Below are 18869 nucleotides of genomic sequence, written 5' to 3'. Positions count from 1 at the left end.
CGATATTTTGGTAACACCCTAGAATAGATGGTAATCTTGTTTTAGCTAAAGAGGATAAAACAACGTAGAATAGGTACAACAATCATGTTAATAAGAGTTCAGATTGAAATTTCAAAAGGAAATACAATCTAATGATTTAAAAATCCTTTCTTATGATGAAAGACTTGCACTGCTCCCCCACCCAGTCTTGTGTTTTATATATCTCCAAATATTTTTAAAAAGTTTTTTTTTTTTTTAAAGAACACAACTCCCTTGTAACAGAGAGTGAAGTATAAAAATGGCACCATGTTCAACTACTAGGACTATATTTCCACTCAAAGTGGAGGCATAATCATTCCTCATAAATATGCAAAAAAAAAAAGATTATTAACATAATGTACAAGAGTATAAAGACATAAAGATGAAAAACAATCGTTTCCTACAAAAAATTATACTGTCAAATTAGTTAGCAGCCTCTCCAGCTGTCGTCTCATTATTGTCATTTCTGGTCAAAGCTGCATCAGACCTTGCATCCTCTACGTTTTTCTGCTGAAGCTCATGTTTTAGTCTTTGGATTTCCCGATCCTTCTCTTCGAGTTTATCTTGTAACATGAGAACCTGGAATGCAATCCCATTTTAGGTTGAACTATCAAATATCAATTTTCATGTATGCCAAAAGTATTGATTCACAATTCTTTATTGTAAAATAACGCGTTCAAATACCTACGCATTCATACAAGTATCACGTTATCCAACCACGGAAAACATTTTATTGACTCAGAAATAAACAGGTTCCATATATACAAAAAGATTCCATTTTAAAACATCAATACCCAATTTCTATCAATCTAAGGACATCATGGCATAAAATTTTAAAAAAACATTTATTTACCCTTTCTTTTACGTAAAAGTAAAAATATTCATTCAAAATTTATATTTGAGCAAATTATATTATCAGTTTCAAAAACTTGAGGCAGAATTTTTTAATCTGGCTAATCATTTATGCAATTCATATCAGCAATCATTTATTTTGTCGGCCTCGTTCCCAACACAACAATTGAGTTCATAGATTGTTTTCCCCAGTTGTAGGGTCCGCAAACAAGAAATTCACCTTTTGTTCATAAATTGTTGCTTATCAATCAAAGAGATATTTCTATTGCAGAACATACTGCAATCTTTAAATAACAAATAAGGAGAAAAGGAGAAAGAAGTAAAAACCGTTTCGTTGGATCTTTCCACATCATTTGTCAGTCCTTCCATGTGCTTCTGCAACCCTGTAATAGATGTCAAGAACAAGAACTAGTGTTTATATAAACTTAAAATGAATAAAGATCTATAAGTCTACAGGTAGATAACTTTTAATCCTTCCAGTCTTCAATTTTATGAACAAGAAAATAAATTAGCACACTTATGATAATAGTTCCAGCATACTATACACTTCAAATCATTAGCTTTATAGCCACACACGACAACATCATTTCATTGTATCAGTTTGGCATGAAATTCAACAAAACTATTGATACACTCATTTGAATCTTAAAAGAAAAGGCGACGGCAGTTACCCAGGTAGCTGGTGCAAGAGTCAAGGGAAGGGATTATAGAACCAAAAGGGTTTTAAATAATTCACTATAGTGCCACTATTCGTACCAAACAGTCGGAGCAGGCCCTGTTCGTTCTAGGGGCTACTGTAGCGGACCAAACAGCTGCCACAGCATGCACTATTATGGCGCTGTGTTTATTCCAAAACAAAACTTGGAATAGAGACATTATGGCTTGTGGGAGGGCTATTTCTGGGATTTTAATTTCCAAAATTCAAATCTATAAATGTAATAATAATGAAAATGATAACAGCTTGAATTTAGATGATAATCGATAATTCTATCTAGGAAACTAGTAGTTGACTTTTGTCGGTGTTTAAAACCAAATGACCTTTAATTGTTAATTATAAATGTAATTATTTAGTAATTTTTATCATTTTTGACAATTTCTGTGTATAGTTTACAATATATAAACTAAAAGTCCAACATAGTGGTTATCTTGCTATGCACTAATTCGCTATAGTGTCTGGTGTTTTTGAAGACGGCCGCTGCAAACCCCTATCCGTGATTTAAAACATAAAACAAGTTCCATTGAATGACAAACCTTCAAATTGACTTCTAAGTTGTGAATTCTGGGTCTTCTGCAATGCAAGCTTCATTCCTAATTCATGTATCTGCATACCAAGAGGAAAACACAAATGGAAAATGCAACAATTTAAGCATCAATTCAGTAACAATGAATACCATATAATACATTTTGGGATTGAGCCCTTGTGTCAATATGGGAAAACTACATACAACTGTGAAATTACTTCCAGTAACTAATACAACACAACTGGGGGGAAAGGGACAATTCGAGGCATAGAGCAAAGAGATGGTAGCACCTTCCCCTCAGAAGCTTGATTTCCAATCTCCTCATTTTCCTCCTGTAGGGTTCTACATTTAGCCATCAGCATCTTCCCCATCTTGCTTTGGGGAGTAAAATTCATAGCAGCAATGTTATCTTGCAACTCCTTTACTTTTTTATCCTTTTCCTCAACTAAATTCTATTATCAGAAGAGAAATATTGTAAGAACTAAAAAGGGGAAACCAACAACTGAAAGAAATTGTTATTACGTGTAGGGAGTGACAACATGAAAGAAAAGAAAAATGTAACTAAAACAACTCTCTCGAGCCAAAAAGAGAAAAAAAAAAATCAACAGTGTTGAAGTTATGGGTATTAAAGCATCTGTATAAAATATCCAAAGGGCCAAACACATAAATAGAAGGGTGTGTTCCTCCATTCTAATGTCATCTGAAAACATTTAGGGTGTGTTTGATTTAGATGAAATAAATATAGAAAGGATGGAAATAGAGAATAAGTCGAGAAAAGATAAATATGTAAGAAATAAAATTGTTTCATTAATTTGTTTGGTAGAGTAGAAATAAGCGAGAAATTGACAATGTATTTTGAAAGTTATGCAATTTGATTGATTTGATGGGAAAAATAAGGAGAGGGAGAGAGAGATGAATTGAAATATTTAGGAAATAAAAAGTGGGTTCCTCCATTTTTTTCTTTTCCCCTCATCCCTAAAACAAACAACCAACCTCTCCCTCCCCCTCCTCTCTACCAAACAAAGGGTTACAGATTTTCAAAAACACTCTACCATACAACTTAGCCCCTGTACTTCCAACTGTACAAGGATTGTATACCCAAAGTGCAAAGGTTGCCTATACTCTTCCATCTTCTGTGATAATTCCGTTCCATTTCATTTTGTGACCTCCAAAATACATGAGTTTACTACTCTTACCCCAGTGAACAAGGCATGAAACGGCTATTAGGTGTGACAACACGGTTCAGCCACTAACAAAATGTTTCTGCACTGTATTAGTCGGTGAAAAAAATCTGTAGACAACTTGAACTAACTAACCTTTTCCTATTTGAACATGAATTACAAATTACCACATTCAATTTTTCTCACCTCCCTGTGTTTCTCCAACAGAAAAGAGTTAAAAAGATCAACCAAACTCAATTCAGTGTAAGTCAGCATCAAGTCAAATAGCAAACCTTTAAACGAGTGAACTCTTCATGAACAGCTGGATCTAGTAACAACCTCCGAGCCTGAAAATTATATTTCAAAGAATTTCAGGGCATTAACAATTCAATAAAAAAATAGAATACAATATACAACCAACATGATGTGCAATTTCAGCAGCAGGATTAATTTTCAACAATGATGTGAGATGATATAAACAAAGACACCACAAACACAAAGCAGCAACTAACCATGCTGTGAATGTACAGCAGAAACACTATAAGAACAAACTCAACATCATTCCTTATTTATAAAAGTTTAGTGAAGCAGGGAATGCTCAAGCAAAATTATAATTTTACAGTTACCTATAATGCTGACAGGATAACCTGTGCCCTAAAACTCATGTGGGTCACCCTACATTAACCTGATGAACAAGAAATACCTAAAATTTGTCTATCCCTAGAGTATAGTCAATACCAAGGTACACGTTACAATGAATCAAAGTGAAGAAGAACACTAGTTTGTGTTCTAAGTAGTTAAAGCCTTAATGGTGCAGTAATTAACATTAGCAGTTTAACGAGACAAGAACCACATGTTGAGAAGTGGGTATTTGTTGCCCGTGGTCACACACATGTTGAGAGGTGGGTATTTGTTACCCATGGTTGCACATTCCAATGTTTTAAAACCCAGCTAAGACCAGCCACTCAAAGCGGTCCAACCAGGAACAGATGGCAAAAATGGTCCAGCCTCTAATTGGATCAGCAAAGACATTGACCTAGTGTAACCTGGTTGGGCCTGGTCATGTTCCAGAATCAACAACTGAACCACTAGTTGCTATTATTTGAAGTGAGTTACACAAATGCCTGTAAGCTATATTTTTTTTTCTCACATTCCGAAGTCGGCATTAGAATCTTGACAATTGGTTTTATTCTCCCATTCAAAATTCAGTGTTAGAATCTTGACAATTGATCTTAGAATTGATTCTATATTTATATATTAGCCTTGTGAAGAAGTGAACTTTATACTTAATCCCACAAAACCAGCTTATAAGATGAGGTTTACACATACTTATATACTATGAAATCTTTAGTCAATGTGGATCTTTCAACACACACCCCTCACGTCAAGGTACATGCATCTTATGCGTAGACATTAATAAGTGGTCCAATAACGGCCCGATAACAGATGGAACAATATACCCAACAAACAACAAGTCTTGCAATAATAGACTTTTAACTTATGACTCTGATACTATGTTAAGAAGTGAACTTTAAGTCTAATTCGACCTTCCAAAACCTGATTATAAAGTTAGGTTTACATCCACTATATACTATGAAATTGCCTTATTTTTAGTCTATGTGAGTCTTCCAACAAACCCAAACAAGGATAACTAAATATTTTGTGTTTATGTCCTCCATATTTTGTAATTATATTTTCTCCCCTATAAATTCAACAGCTCCGATGTGAACTAAACACAAAATTCATCCTAAGCTCTCTGGTTTCTCTCTCTCTCAACACAGCATCTAGAGCCTAACAAGAAATTGATTCTATGATATTCAATGAACCCATTGTTCATACAAATCTAATTATTTTCCTTCTAGGCTTCTCACATTGAACTCTGGCTTGTTAGAGAGGGTTATGAGACACATCTCACTGAAACAACACAAATTTTCCTGCACCGGATGGTCTTATGTGGAAGAAGGTTGACACTAAATTGTGTTGTATAATCTGAGCCACCGTTCACCCATCTCTCAGTTGTATTGTACTCACAAAACATGCAAATTTGTTTGAACACATGCCAAGGAACTTTTTATAAACACTTCTCAGAACCTTTATTAGGATTGTTAAGAACTCATGATCGTCCTTAGGGGTTGTCAAATTAAGGATTCCATGTCAACTTATTTAAACAAGGTATCAAGCCATCTTTGTCCGTTCAATATATCGCTTCCTCCCACTGTCACTCTTATCGCAGTGCTTCACAATCACGAGAAGCTTTCATGTCCCTAGCCTCATATGATCTGCCCACAGAGCATTCTCATCCTCTGGATCAGATCTTGCGTAGCATCATGGAAGCTAACATGGACAATACCTAAGCAACACTCCTTTGCATATTAAATAAAATTGAGATTTTACTAATTAAATTGTACTATCCTATAATTTTGCATAGTATTTACAATTTAAATCCCATGCATAGTGGCACACAAAATCATGTGGATCGTTGTCTTTCTGTACTGTCTGTTGCACCACCAATTCACCTTCTTAGGTGAATGGATTCAGTTCAAATAAAACTTAAACCTAATTAAAAATTACTTCAATCAAAACTTCACCTTTTTATGTGTGTTGTCAGCTGCAGCATCACCTAATTAAAAATAAATACAAATAAAGTTCACCTTTATTTTGCAACTGCAGCACCTATTCACTTTCTTGGTAATGGGGGTTTCAATTAAAACAAAATTCAAACCCACATCATTTACAATCCTGGCCAAATGGGCTACAATTAAAAAAAAAAAAGTTCAAATAAGCACTAGTAACTTACACATCTTCTCTTCAAGTAACTTGCAACGGTTACATGCAGGTGCATCTCTTCACCCAAATCCATTTAAATGTAACATTAAGAAATTCAAAATTGGCACTAGTTCAACTAACGTGCATCTCTTCTCCTTACGAAATTCAAAAACCACATTCACAAACCTAAGTCATTGGAGCGGCACTCGTGCACTAAAGACAGCAAAGATATTCTTCCACTTCTCCTTGTTTCATGTAAAACATTCACACTCATGGACTCACCTGCACAGTTTTGTTTCTGTCTCGTTTGCCAGAAACCACTCACTCTCATACTCATGACACTGCAACGGTTCTGTTTTTATTTCTTTCATTTTGTATCTCTTCTCTTTTGTTTGTCTCCTCTTTTATACACTTGTATTTATTTTACAAAACAAACATAAAAGCACCATTAAAGTTAATGGTTTGTGAGAGTTCTAAACCTCTCTCTAGTGAGGTTGTTAAGACAAGATCATCTAAGAAAACCTTATTTTGAAGTCTAACAAAAGCGTCTAGCGAAATACCGTTTAATCAAATAAATTGTCTAGGATAATTTCGTTAAATGTTGTATGCATAAACGATATCCTAAACATTGAATGTTACTCAAACAGACTATGGTTAAACGCTTTTTACACATACATCGCCTAAATGCTTGAGAAACGTCTAAGGCTTTAATGCATGTACGAAATAGTACTCTATTGTCAATTGTATTGTGCTCTCTTTTTCTATGCAAATCAAATAAGTACAAAGCTTTATTCAAAAGTTCTACATCAAATTAGAAGAACATTAAGAGATGGGAAAACATTCTTGGAATGTTTCCTTTATGCTTTTCTTATGTCTCTTCTGTATAAGTAGCACAATTGCCTCTGCAAGAAGCAACATAGGATCTAACCTCGTACTAAAAGACTACATTCATATGCGAAAGTCAATGCTCTAAGTAACGGATCTTTTTCCAGGAAGTCTATATAAAGAGGACTGCATGAAGAAAAGAGTACAAGAATCAAGATTTATTAGTGCTCTTACGCTGTCAATGTTCTCTTAAGCTTACATCGTCTAGACTTCATCTTTGAAAAAGAAAAGTTTCTTTACAAGTTTTCAAATCTTTATTGTATTGATTTTATATCCTCTCAAAGAAAGTAAACATTTGTATTTGCATTTAAAATCACTTTCTTGTTTTTAGATTCAGAAGTGAATCAAAACACTTGTAAGTTTAACTCAGTGGAGTTAAACAATCTAGTCAGTTGTAATATTTTGAAAGATTAATAGAACTCCTTAAGAGTGCTTAAGAGAGAACTGAACATAACTTAGTTTGGAGTAAATCAGTATAAAAATAAGTTTGCCTTCTTGCTTTCTTTTTAAACCTTTTTAAACGATTTTGAAAATCTCTAAGTATTCAACACCAATTGCGAACTATCTATCCCCTACAATAGCGCTTGAAGCACCACTTAGAGGGAACTCAAAAGAGTGTAATTGCTTGCAAAGTGTGACTGATGAAGTAAAAAAAGGAAACGTTTGAAGTTGTTGTTGGCTTGCAGCAAAGATTAATGACAAAAAATAAGGTTTGATATTGAGGATAATGATGTAGAAACTGAAAAAAGAAAGGATTGAAGAGGATGTGAGCAACAGTAGAAATATTTTTAAGAAGGGGCAGTAAGTTCTCGGGCCACAATTAATCAACTATTCAACAAGGTCCAAAGAGAAAGTATTTGTAGAGATGTAGCAAAGTTTTTCTATGAAAATGTCATACCGTTTAATGTGTCAAGAAGCAAAGCTTTTTAGGGGAATGATTGATTCAATTTCAAATCACAGCCCAGTATCTAAGCCACCTTGAGATCACACTAAAGTACTTGAAGGAAGAAGTTAAGACAACAAAAGATGTTTTGGAGGTTCATAGGACTGCATGCAAGAAAACAGGCTGCACAATAATGACTGATGGGTGGACCAACAAAAGGAGAAGGGATATATCTAAATTCTTAGTTAAGAGTCGAAAGGGAACTGTTTTTCTGAAATATATTGATAAAATTTGTAAGTTGGAAGACATTGTTGAAGAAATCGGCAAGGAGAACGTTGTCCAAATTGTAATAGGCTATGTTGCCAATTATAAAGCAGCTGGTGAGTTGTTAATGAGGGAAAAGGAGAAGGCTATATTGGATCCCATGTGCAGCACATTGCTTTGACTTGATGCTAGAAGATTTTGAAAATTCTTGGTCATCAAGATATTATTCCAATAGGTAGAAAAATTACAACTTATATTTATTCTAGGACATCTTTAATTTCTTTGATACATCACTTCACAAAAAGGAGAGACTTGTTGAGGCCAAGCTTAACTCGCTTTGCACCTCTTACATAACATTAGGTTGTCTTTTGGACCATTTGATCAGAATGTTTACTAGTGATGAATGGAAGAATACTCGTTTTGCATTTACAAGGGATAGAAATTCAGCTGAAGAGGTAGTTTGGATAAAGAATTTTGGAAGATTATTGTTATATATTTGAAGCATGCATTTCCTATAATGCAAGTGCTTAGAATGAAAGAGTCTGACGATAAACCAGGCATGGGTTTCATCCATGAGGTAACGCATCAGGCTAAAGAAAAAATACAAAGAGCTTTAATGGTGATAAAAAAAGGTAATTTATAAATCTCCAAATTGAAATTTCATTTTATCTTTATATTTTACTTCTTAGAAACTGGACAATATTAATTCAAATTATTATTCAAACTTTTAATTATGAAGATCATTGGAATATTATAGATGAGAGGTGAGACAACCAGCTCCATAGGCATTTGAATACTGCAGGCTATTTTCTGAATCCTGATTTGCATTATTCTCCCAATTTTGAAGTGAATACAGAACTTAGATTGACATGTAGTTATTCTAGACGTGAACGAAATTGGAGTGCATTTCAGATGGTAAGAATAAAAAAATGTGAAATTTCAATTAAAATACACTAAATTAGTAATTATTTATATGTATGTTTTCATTTGTATTTATTAGGTCTTAGGTGTAAGGCAGTATAAAATTATAATAATAAGGAAAAATAAATAAATGAGATGATAATTAATTATTTTAAAAGATTTATTTAAAAAGTTATTATAAGATATAACGGTTTATTATTACTTTTATTTAAAAGATTTTCTGAGATAGAAACATAAAGGTATGAAAAAATATATATGATATTTTGTGGTTATTAGAAACTATCACATAAAATCTCTAGTGTATCTAGGGTTTTAAGAGTGTGAGTGAAGCCTATAAATATATATATTAAACGAGTGAGTGTTATGCTTGATGAGAAAGAACATAGTTGGATTTAGTACGTAAACCTTCAAAGCTTCTCCCTATGTCATGTTCTTTCTCACCAAGAGTAACACTCACTCTCACTCTTAAAACCCTATATACACTTAAGAGATTTGATGTGATCTTTCCAATAATCACATGATATCAAATATATCTTTTCTTACCTTTCTAGTTCTATCTCTTAGAAAATATTTTAAATAAAATAATAATAAACCATTATATCTTACAACAACTTTTTAAATGAATCCTTTTAAAATAATTAATTATCACCTCGTTTATTTACTTTACCTTATTATAATTTTACAAGGTCTTAGATTAGGTCCACAAAGAGAGAAATCGTTTGAAACAAGAAACTATGAATGATGTTGTTTATGTCATAGTTAATTCAAAATTGGCTAAAGAAGGTAGATGAATATCACTTGAGTAGTTTGAACTTGAAGATATTTCATCTAATAATGGGTGGATTATGGAAAATGTTGAAGGAGGAGACAATGAAAATATAGATTTAAATGATGTTCGCAATCCAAATGGAGATGAACATTAGGTTCAAGGGCAAGCCCAAAGTGGTGGGAAAGAAGATGATGTTCTTCCCATCCCACCTCTAGAAGAGAAGAATATTCTTATTGATGTGCTTCATAAATGAGATAGAGCTAATGAAGATCCTTTTCAATGTTGTCAAACTCGAAGATCGTAAGGGGATCGGAAAGGGAATGAAAACTCGTAACTCAAGGATTGTAACTCGACCCATAAGTTACAAGTAGATAAAAAATTATATTCATAAATAGATGCATCATTTAATGGGTTCATAGCAATTAGAATAACTCATACATAATTCATAAAATGCGTTCATAACAATTAAAATAGGTTCATAGGTGTGTATCATGTAAGAGTACGAAAGAGTTTTGCTTTTGAGGTGAGTTGAAGCTGCGTCCAGGTGCAAAAGTGTTTTGCTTTTGAGGTGCAAAAAAGTTAACCTAACCTAACAAAAAAGGAGGAAAAAAAATTGGGTTTCGGGTTGGGCTGATTCAGTTTTCTATTAAAACATGGAAAGGGTCAGTTTTTTATTAAACATGGAGCGGGATAGCTTTCTAATAAAACATGATGTCGTCAAACCCAAACCCCATCACAACTCCAAAGCCTAACTCCGCAACACCATGGAAGATCAATGCAGTGAATGATTTGGCAAGCAAACTCGGAAGATCACTTCGATCTGACCAACTTTCGATCGAGCCTCCACATCAACTCGCTTGGAGTTGAAAACTCAAGGGATCATGTGAGTATGCGATCTTACTCGCGATCTTGACAACATTGATCCCTTAAGTTTTCATATTAATTGGAATAGTTTATATTAGATGGCCCTAAGTTTGATGAAGTATTGACAAAGTGATTGACTTTGTAAACTTGTGTTTGATGAAATATTGACAAAGGGATTGTGTTTATTTTAACAATTTATGTCATTTTAATAGGTGCATGTGTGTGTGTATCATATTTTTCTAGAAAGTAAAATGTACAATCCATGTTACAATCCCATGATTTATGATTTTCTGAACCATTCACAATCTTAACCATAATCTCAATTTTAGCTACCTTGTCCCTTTGTGTTCCTAAAAATGCCTTTGCCTTCTTTAGTCCCTACCTCCTTATTTTCAATTAACTCATATGCTTTGGTCCATCACAACAACAAACCTTTGTAGCATATGGGTGACAAAGGGATTCCCTAGTGCAAAAATTCTTACATGCCAAGACACACAATTGATAAGTGTTGGACTTTGCATGGTTGACCTCCTTGCCTTGTGTAGGTCACTAAGAGTTTTGCCCCTGCATCACCTTCCTATGACAACTTCCTAAAATGATATAAAGATCATTAGGACTCAAGTTCTACTCTTGTTATTGCATACACTGGTAATTCCTTTGTTTACATCTCTCACTCTTTCACGCCCTTTGGTCCTTGATTTTGGGCCACCAATCTATTACAAGTAATAAATGCATTTTCTCTTCTCTTCCTAGTTTTGGTCATTTACCTTAAATCACCATGGCAAATGGTTCTCAAACACATACCTAAGGTGCTAGTAACCATCCTTTTCCTTCTCTTTCTATTCATAATGTCTTTTTTGTTCCTTTAAATTATTGTACATTAGTCAAAATGACACGACCCCTTGATTGTCATTTCTTTTACTATTACAAGACTAAAGTATATGGTGAATGATTGGTTTCTAATGATTCTCATGTCCTTTATCAGCTCAATAAGCCTTCTCCTGTTGGATTGGAGGTAATATCCCCACTTCTAGTTCATGCTTAGTTAGGACATCCAAATCTTAAGAGTTTAAAATGTCCAACCCCTAATCTTTCTAAGTTTGAAATGGTGATGCAATACTTCTTGTGTTATCACATTATCACATGCTTTCCTCTATTCTAAAGGTAAAACATGTCATCAAATTCTATATCCTTACCACTCTCTTCACCATTTGCTGCTTCAAGTCTTTGGTTCTACATGTTTCGCTCATGCCCTTGACTCTAGCATTCACAAATTCTCTCCTTGGTCTCATATTTGCATTTTCCTTAAGTATCCAAGATCTCAAAAAGGGTAAAAATGTCAGTCCCTTACTCTTCATAGGTATTTTACCATTGTTGATGTTACCTTCTTTGTATTAATTCCCTTTTATAAGTGTACACCATCTACATCTAAGACTTTTCCTTCTACAATTGTACCTATCTTGATGCACTTTTGTCCTTCAAAGGAGTCTTCAATCCCCTCCACCCTTGAAGGTATAACAATGTTGCACTCGTCCTATATTGCTGCAACCTTCAAAGACAACTCCTTTACATCATCATTTGGTCTCATCTCTTGTGTTTAAAATTCTCATTGCTCTGGGAAAAGGTATATTTACTCGTAATCCTTCTCATTATACTTCAATATGTCAAGTCAAACTCTTGCCAAATCATGGGCAACCTCATCCAAATCCTGAAAGGTACAAACAATTGGTAGGGAAGTTGAACTACCTTAATGCCACCCATATGGATATCTCGTTCTCAATAAGTGTTGTAAGTCAGTTCCTCCATAACATTGAAAAGCAATGCCTTAGTATAACCATGGTTATCAAACTTGCGAGTTAACACATTAACTCATACGAGTTTACATTTCTACACACAGCTTCTAAGTTAACTCGAAAACAAACTCGTTTTTAATGTAAACTAGCTCAAACTCCCGAGTTTGCAATTGAGTTGTTCAAAGGAGAAATTTTTTAAACCCAAAATGGCGACAACCATAGTTGTTTGTGCGAAATTGAAAAAAAAAAAAAAAACAAAAAAACTCATCATGATTAGATTGGGGTTTCATTGTGCGATTGTCTCCTTCCTCGTCACACCATACTTGCTCACCGTACTGCTGTTCACAAGCCCCACAGTCTTCCGTGCCACCAAGGTTGTCTCCACTTAATTCTTCTCCAGGTAAGTGTCGGGTCCTCTTGTTCCATTCCAAAAGGTGGATCTTGTTGGTCCACTGCTACACCACACCGTTTGGGAGGAAGGGATTTTTATTGTTTGGTGGTCTGTTGTAGCTTTAAGGAAAGGTAATATATATTACATTATATTATATATTAGGTTTTTTAATTAGGAATTAGGTTTTCTAATTGATTAGGATTTTTAATTTCATTTTTTAATTAAGAATTAGGGATTACTTTTAGTTATTTAATAATTGTATATGTTTTTAATGTTGTAGTTCAAAACTGAAATTAGGAATCAATTTAAAGTATGTCTGGGAATGAATCAAATTTAATTGAGAGCAGTCTAAATGTATCCTATTTAGAGTACTTTGAATGAACATGTATTTGTATGAATTTGTTTCCTTCAACTATTTTGCTTAATTATTTTATTGTCATATTTGAATTAGTATGTTATTTATAATTTTTTTCCACGAGCACAACAGTGCACAGGGTTGAGTCCACGGGTCGAGTCGAGTTTAGAGAACTCTCACGAGTTTACATAAACTCTTGAGGTTAATAACCTTAAATACGACAATAAAAAAAAGTGAAATACAAACAACTGGGCAAGGAATCAAGAGCGGTCTCTACAATGCCTCTAACAAACAGAAAAAAAAAAGGATTCTAAAAATAATGTGAAAAGAAGAATCATAAGCATTATCCACTTAATCATTCATGTTATAAACTTACCTGCATAGACGGTGGCTTGAGTTGCACTTTCAGATCCCACACAGCAGACTGGAGAAGTTACCAGACAACCAATTATTAGCAAGGAGAAACACAAATAAGAATAATAAAAAAGAAGAACAGCGGCAACAACAAAAGTAACAGGTTCCATCTCTGGTGCTTGAGTAGCCAAGATCCAGACAAATTACTAAATCAATAAGAGATAAAACATCGAAGATTAAAAAGGAAGGGCACTGCAGATATCAAGTAGAATATAGGGAAACCTCATACAGACAATTATTTTATGTTCTTGGTTTCTATATGTGAATGATAAAGAGTGAAAATATAAAAATAATGCACCTCAATTTTTTTCCTACGAAAGACGGAATTTACTCAGGTGGTCATGGTAGATGCTGAAAAGAAACACACAATCATAACACAATAACAGGAAAGAACCTTATTTTGAGATATTACCTTCAACTCTGTTATCTCCTGTTCTCGTTTTGCAAATGTTACAATGAATGCAGCTTCCTTTTTCTTCGCCTTTTCAAGCTAATATCCAATAGGAAAATGATAAAGGATCAATGAAACCAGATGAATAAATCATGAATTATTTTGAACGAGAAAAAGAAATATATATATATATATATATATATATATATATATATATATAACTAGATTCTAAACCTGCTCTCTTAAAGATTCTTCAGAGGTTTTCAAGGTCTGGAGATGATTAATCAACATTTTGGGATCTAGAAAGAAGAAAGATAATATAATGTTCAAGTATACATTTAGAACAAAGAAAATAAATGGGTTAAATAGATTCGGTGGTCTCTATTTTTGCTGGTTTTCTTCAAACAGGTCCCCATTTTTTAAAAATGATCAATTTGGTCCTTAAATTTGAAAAATTAGATCAATCAAGTTTATTCCGTTAATTTTCTTGAACGGCGTTAAAAATGTCTTTACTGGTAAGAGGATGTGTCATTTTTTATCCAGGTGGCACATAATGACTCATTAGACGTGGATTTAAATTGTTTTTATGATTTTTAAATTAATCTCCCAAACTGAGAATGAGACTTAGCCTTTCTTCCTCCCAGCGAAACACCCAGAAGCAACCACTCTCACCGCCTGCGCTTTTTCCTCCCTCTCTGTTTGAGGGTTTTCTTTCCTCCCTCTCCGGTCGCCACTGCAACCTTAGCCAGCCGCGTGCACCACCGCCCTCCACCGAGATCTCGCCCCTTTTCGCGTGTGAGCCTTCCACCTAGAGTTCTTGCCACCGCTGCCTTCACCTAAGAAGGTCGTCGCGAGTTGCGGCAGAGATGCTTCCTCACCGGCGCCCCTAGCGCCGTTCTCCTCCCTCTCCGTTCGAAGGTTCCCCAGCGCTGTTCTCCTCCCTCTCCGTTCGAGGGTTTTCTTTCCTTTCCCTTAAACGCCAGTGCCTCCAGCAGCACCACCGCCGATGTTGGGGACGAAAATGAATTTTTTTTGCTTTATTGGTTAATTCATCTATCAATTGATGTTTTGTTTACTGGGATTGGAAACATTGGAGTGTGTGTTGGGTGCTAGAAATTGGTCTTTGTTCTTGGTGATTAGTTTTTATTTCTGTTGCCTTGTGCAGTGCAGGTTGAGGATGGTGGTGTTATGCTTAAGCTGGGATGGAGGTTCAAATGAAGATGAAGATACTGGTTATATTTTTTTGTTGTGTTTTCCTGATAAGTATCTAGCTTAACAGCAAAGGGGATGGTGATGATGGGTAAGAAAGTAGGCTCTTCTCTTGGCCGGCCTCTCTTTTGTTTCTTTCTTTTCCAATATATTGAGTACGCCTCCTCCAGGAATGGAATGGATGATGAAGGTGACTCTTGATGGAAGCAAAGGCTAGAGTGTGAATTGTTACGGTGGCTCTCAAATGTTAATGGAGGATGCAGATGGTTCAAAAGATGAGAATGCAGATGTTGTTGAATGGAGAATGCCGATGTTGAATGTTGTTGAAGGATTTTCTTAATGTTGTATAACAGATGGATGAAGCCAAAGAATGGCTGTTTGCGGAGGTAAATGAGAAGAAGATGTTCTTAAAGTCCACGTCTCAGAGTCCACGTCTTAAAAGTCATTGTGTGCCACCTATTTAAAAAATACACTTCGTTTTGCCAGCATAGACGAATTTTAACGCCGTTAAGGGAAATTAACGGACTGGATTTGATTGGTCTAATTTTTTAAATTTAAGGACTAAATTGATCATTTTTAAAAAAGAGGGACCTACTTGAAGAAAACCAACAAAAATAGGGACCAACGAATCTATTTAACCAAAATAAATGTATAAAGTGTCATTTCTTGAACAATTAATGCAGGTATATGTCACTTGCAAAACACAGTACAAACAAACCTGGAGTTACCCCAGCAGGTACAGAAGGCTCATTTTTAAGTGTAGAATGCCAACTCTGAATCTCAGTTTTTGCAGCCTCAAGTTCATTCTGGAAAATTCAACGCTCTTGTCAATATTTCTATGTAAGGAAAATGTACAGCTCAAGCGTATGATATGAGAATAAGACTATATCATATGTGGAAATTTGTACAAAAAGAAAACAACCCTCCATTCTAACATAAAGACTCAGCTATGGAAATAGAGATCATGGGAACGGTGCAAGAACATTCTGTTCCAAGTCATTGCAATTCAAACATTATAGATGAAGATTGACACCTTTTCATCATGAATACAATCAGGTACCAAGTCTTAAATCACATCAACTATAACTGAAGTTTGCTTCTCTAATAACAAAAGTTCAAATTCTTTCATACATAAGAACTATAAAATTGTGAAAGAAAACCAAAAAGATAACGGCAACAGAAGGGAGCAAAGATGGTCAATTCTTTAAAGGAAAAACGTACTTGGCATGTCACAAGTGTATCCTTACAGTTCTGAAGACTGCAAAAATATAAAGATCAAAAACATGTTTTAGACCCAACTAAATTAGCTGCAATTTTCACAATGTACAATATACCTCCCACCGTTTATTCTGTAAAATACCTCTCACGCAGTGACAAAATCATTCCTGTTGTTACACCAGAGGCTTCTTCAGCTTTTGATTTAGCCTGCATCACAAATCATTATTTAACTCCTTCCTTTTTATAAAGCATATTATTATAAGCTGCACAAGCAATTTAGCAAGAAAAAAAGTAAGCTACGTAAACAGAGCAAGCAAATACCCTTCACCCACGTCGGCTTCCACTGCTCACCATACATGAACAAGTACAATCCCAAACCAAACATATATACCCAATGCACACCACATAAGTCAAGGGAGCCAAACCCTAAAACTCAGCCAATATCCTCCATGAAAATTAAATTATTGCGAAAAAACAATAACATCATTCAAGTTATTTCACTTTCCTCAACCTAAACAATTCCTACACAGCAGCAATCCAATACAGCCAAAGAAAACAATAACACATTCCACTATATCCTGCACCTAAATGCTGACACAGCATAACAGACTCACGCAAACCGTACCTTCTTTGTTGCATAAGGATCGTTGTCGTAATCTTCATCATCGTAATCGGGAGACGACCTCTTAGTACCTAGATTTCAAAGCAACGATACAGCCAAACTCAACAAAACAAGTCAAATTGAAGCAACGTTAATCAGAAAAACAGCTAGAATAATTAAAACCTGAATGCCTAGCGCCAAATCCACCTAAGAAATCGAAGTCCTGCGTTTGGCAGAAACGAAGTTGAGGTTAAAGGGAACCACGAAAGCGCAAGAAAAGTAATGGTATGGGAGGGATAGTGCCGCTTACATCGTCGAAATGAGTAGGGGAAGCCATGAAGTTGAAGAAACCCTAGAGCGATGTGAAAATGTGAAATGAACGTGCTTCTGCACAATGGTTATCTACGAAGCCAGGTAAAGTAGAAGATGCACCCAATATGCGATTTCTAGTGCAGTTTTAGTTTTCTCCTCTGGGAAGAACCCTCGGCACCAACTCACTAACACCAAAAATTATTACTTGGATTTCTCCCAATATTAACAAAACAAAAATATAATTTCTCATTAAATTATTTTTATTAACTTTTATTGCTTTTAATGTATTATTTTTAAAATTATTTAAATAACATTTTAACTGTAAAATAAATTAATTTAGATAACACTTTAAAAAGATAAAATAAACATTTTTTAGAATTAAAAAAAAAAACTGAGAGTTTGTGAATTGTTTGATAGGATTTTTGTTTTTTTATTGGAATTTTAATTAAGTGTAATATTTTACTTTTCTAAAAGCCAGTTTATGTTGTGCTTATTTGATGGTGTAACACTTCACTCATAATAAGATTTAATGGTATAGCAATTCATTGATAATAAGATTTAGGACACCTAACTTTGATTACGGTTGACTTAGCCAGTAAATCATGATATAGGAGTTGAAAATAGAAAACTATATCTTATTAGTTGTTATTCATTATCAGTTGTGTTCTAAAAGTTTAATACCACTTGTTTTTTACTTTTGTCTATTTTATTTAATGTGGGATTCGATTTTTTAAGTGTTCAATATAATTTTAATTTTTATAGTTTTTGTTCAATTTAGTTTTTTTATGTCGTTTAAATCCTTAATAGCATAATATTCACGTGAATAAGGATTCAATGGCGTGTTATATATCACTTTAAAAAGATAAAATAAATATTTTTTTACTTTAAAAAGATAAAATAAATATTTTTTTAGAATTAAAAAAACTTAGAGCTTCTGAATTGTTTGGTAGGATTTTTGTTTTTTATTGGAATTTTAATTAAGTCTAATATTTTACTTTTCTAAAAGGTAGTTTATGTATTGGTTATTTGATGGTGTAACAGTTCACTAGTAATAAGACGTAAGTACACCTAACTTTGATTACTATTGACTTAGCCAGTAAATCATGATATAGGAGTTTGAAAATAGAAAACTAGATGCTGTTGTTATTATTCCTAATTAGTTGTTTTTTAAAAGTTCAATACCATTTTTTATTTCTATATTTGTCTATTTTATTTAATGTGAGACTTTATTTTTTAAGCATTAGTTTTAATTTTCATAATTTTTGTTTAATTTAGTTATTTTTGTTAGATGTCGTTTAAATCGTTGATAGCATAGTATTTACATGAATAATGACTTAACGTGTTAGTTTTTTTTGCATATGTGGCCACTTAAAGATACTGTGACGTGGATTTATGGTCTTTGGAAATGGTTTCCCAAAGAAATAATACCTTCAGGTTGAAGTATGGTTAAAGTATGGGTTTATAGATTTCATTAGAATCATGAATGAAAAACCTTTAAAATAACAAGAAGATCAAAAATTATAGTTTCACAGTTTTCCTCATCCTATTCTTATGGGTCAAAG

General features: G+C 34.0%; 1 protein-coding gene across 1 annotated transcript; it reads right to left on the bottom strand.

Moving 5' to 3' along the window:
- Positions 1–288: 288 nt before the first annotated feature.
- On the bottom strand, positions 289–17501 carry LOC106762550 (FKBP12-interacting protein of 37 kDa). The gene is made up of 14 exons (XM_014646525.2): positions 17306–17501; positions 17179–17218; positions 17020–17087; positions 16537–16601; positions 16398–16434; positions 15895–15982; positions 14202–14266; positions 13989–14066; positions 13539–13586; positions 3565–3618; positions 2402–2563; positions 2122–2191; positions 1198–1253; positions 289–597 (listed from the first exon to the last, which is right to left on the bottom strand). Exons 1-14 carry the CDS (start codon positions 17330–17332, stop codon positions 442–444), a joined length of 1014 nt encoding a protein of 337 aa, XP_014502011.1. The 5' UTR covers positions 17333–17501; the 3' UTR covers positions 289–441.
- Positions 17502–18869: the final 1368 nt, after the last annotated feature.

The sequence above is a fragment of the Vigna radiata genome, chromosome 5 (genome assembly GCF_000741045.1).
Source record: "Vigna radiata var. radiata cultivar VC1973A chromosome 5, Vradiata_ver6, whole genome shotgun sequence".
NCBI classification, from domain to species: domain Eukaryota; kingdom Viridiplantae; phylum Streptophyta; class Magnoliopsida; order Fabales; family Fabaceae; genus Vigna; species Vigna radiata.
The sequence above is the reverse complement of the archived record's forward strand: the minus strand, read 5'-3'. Positions and strand labels throughout refer to the sequence as shown.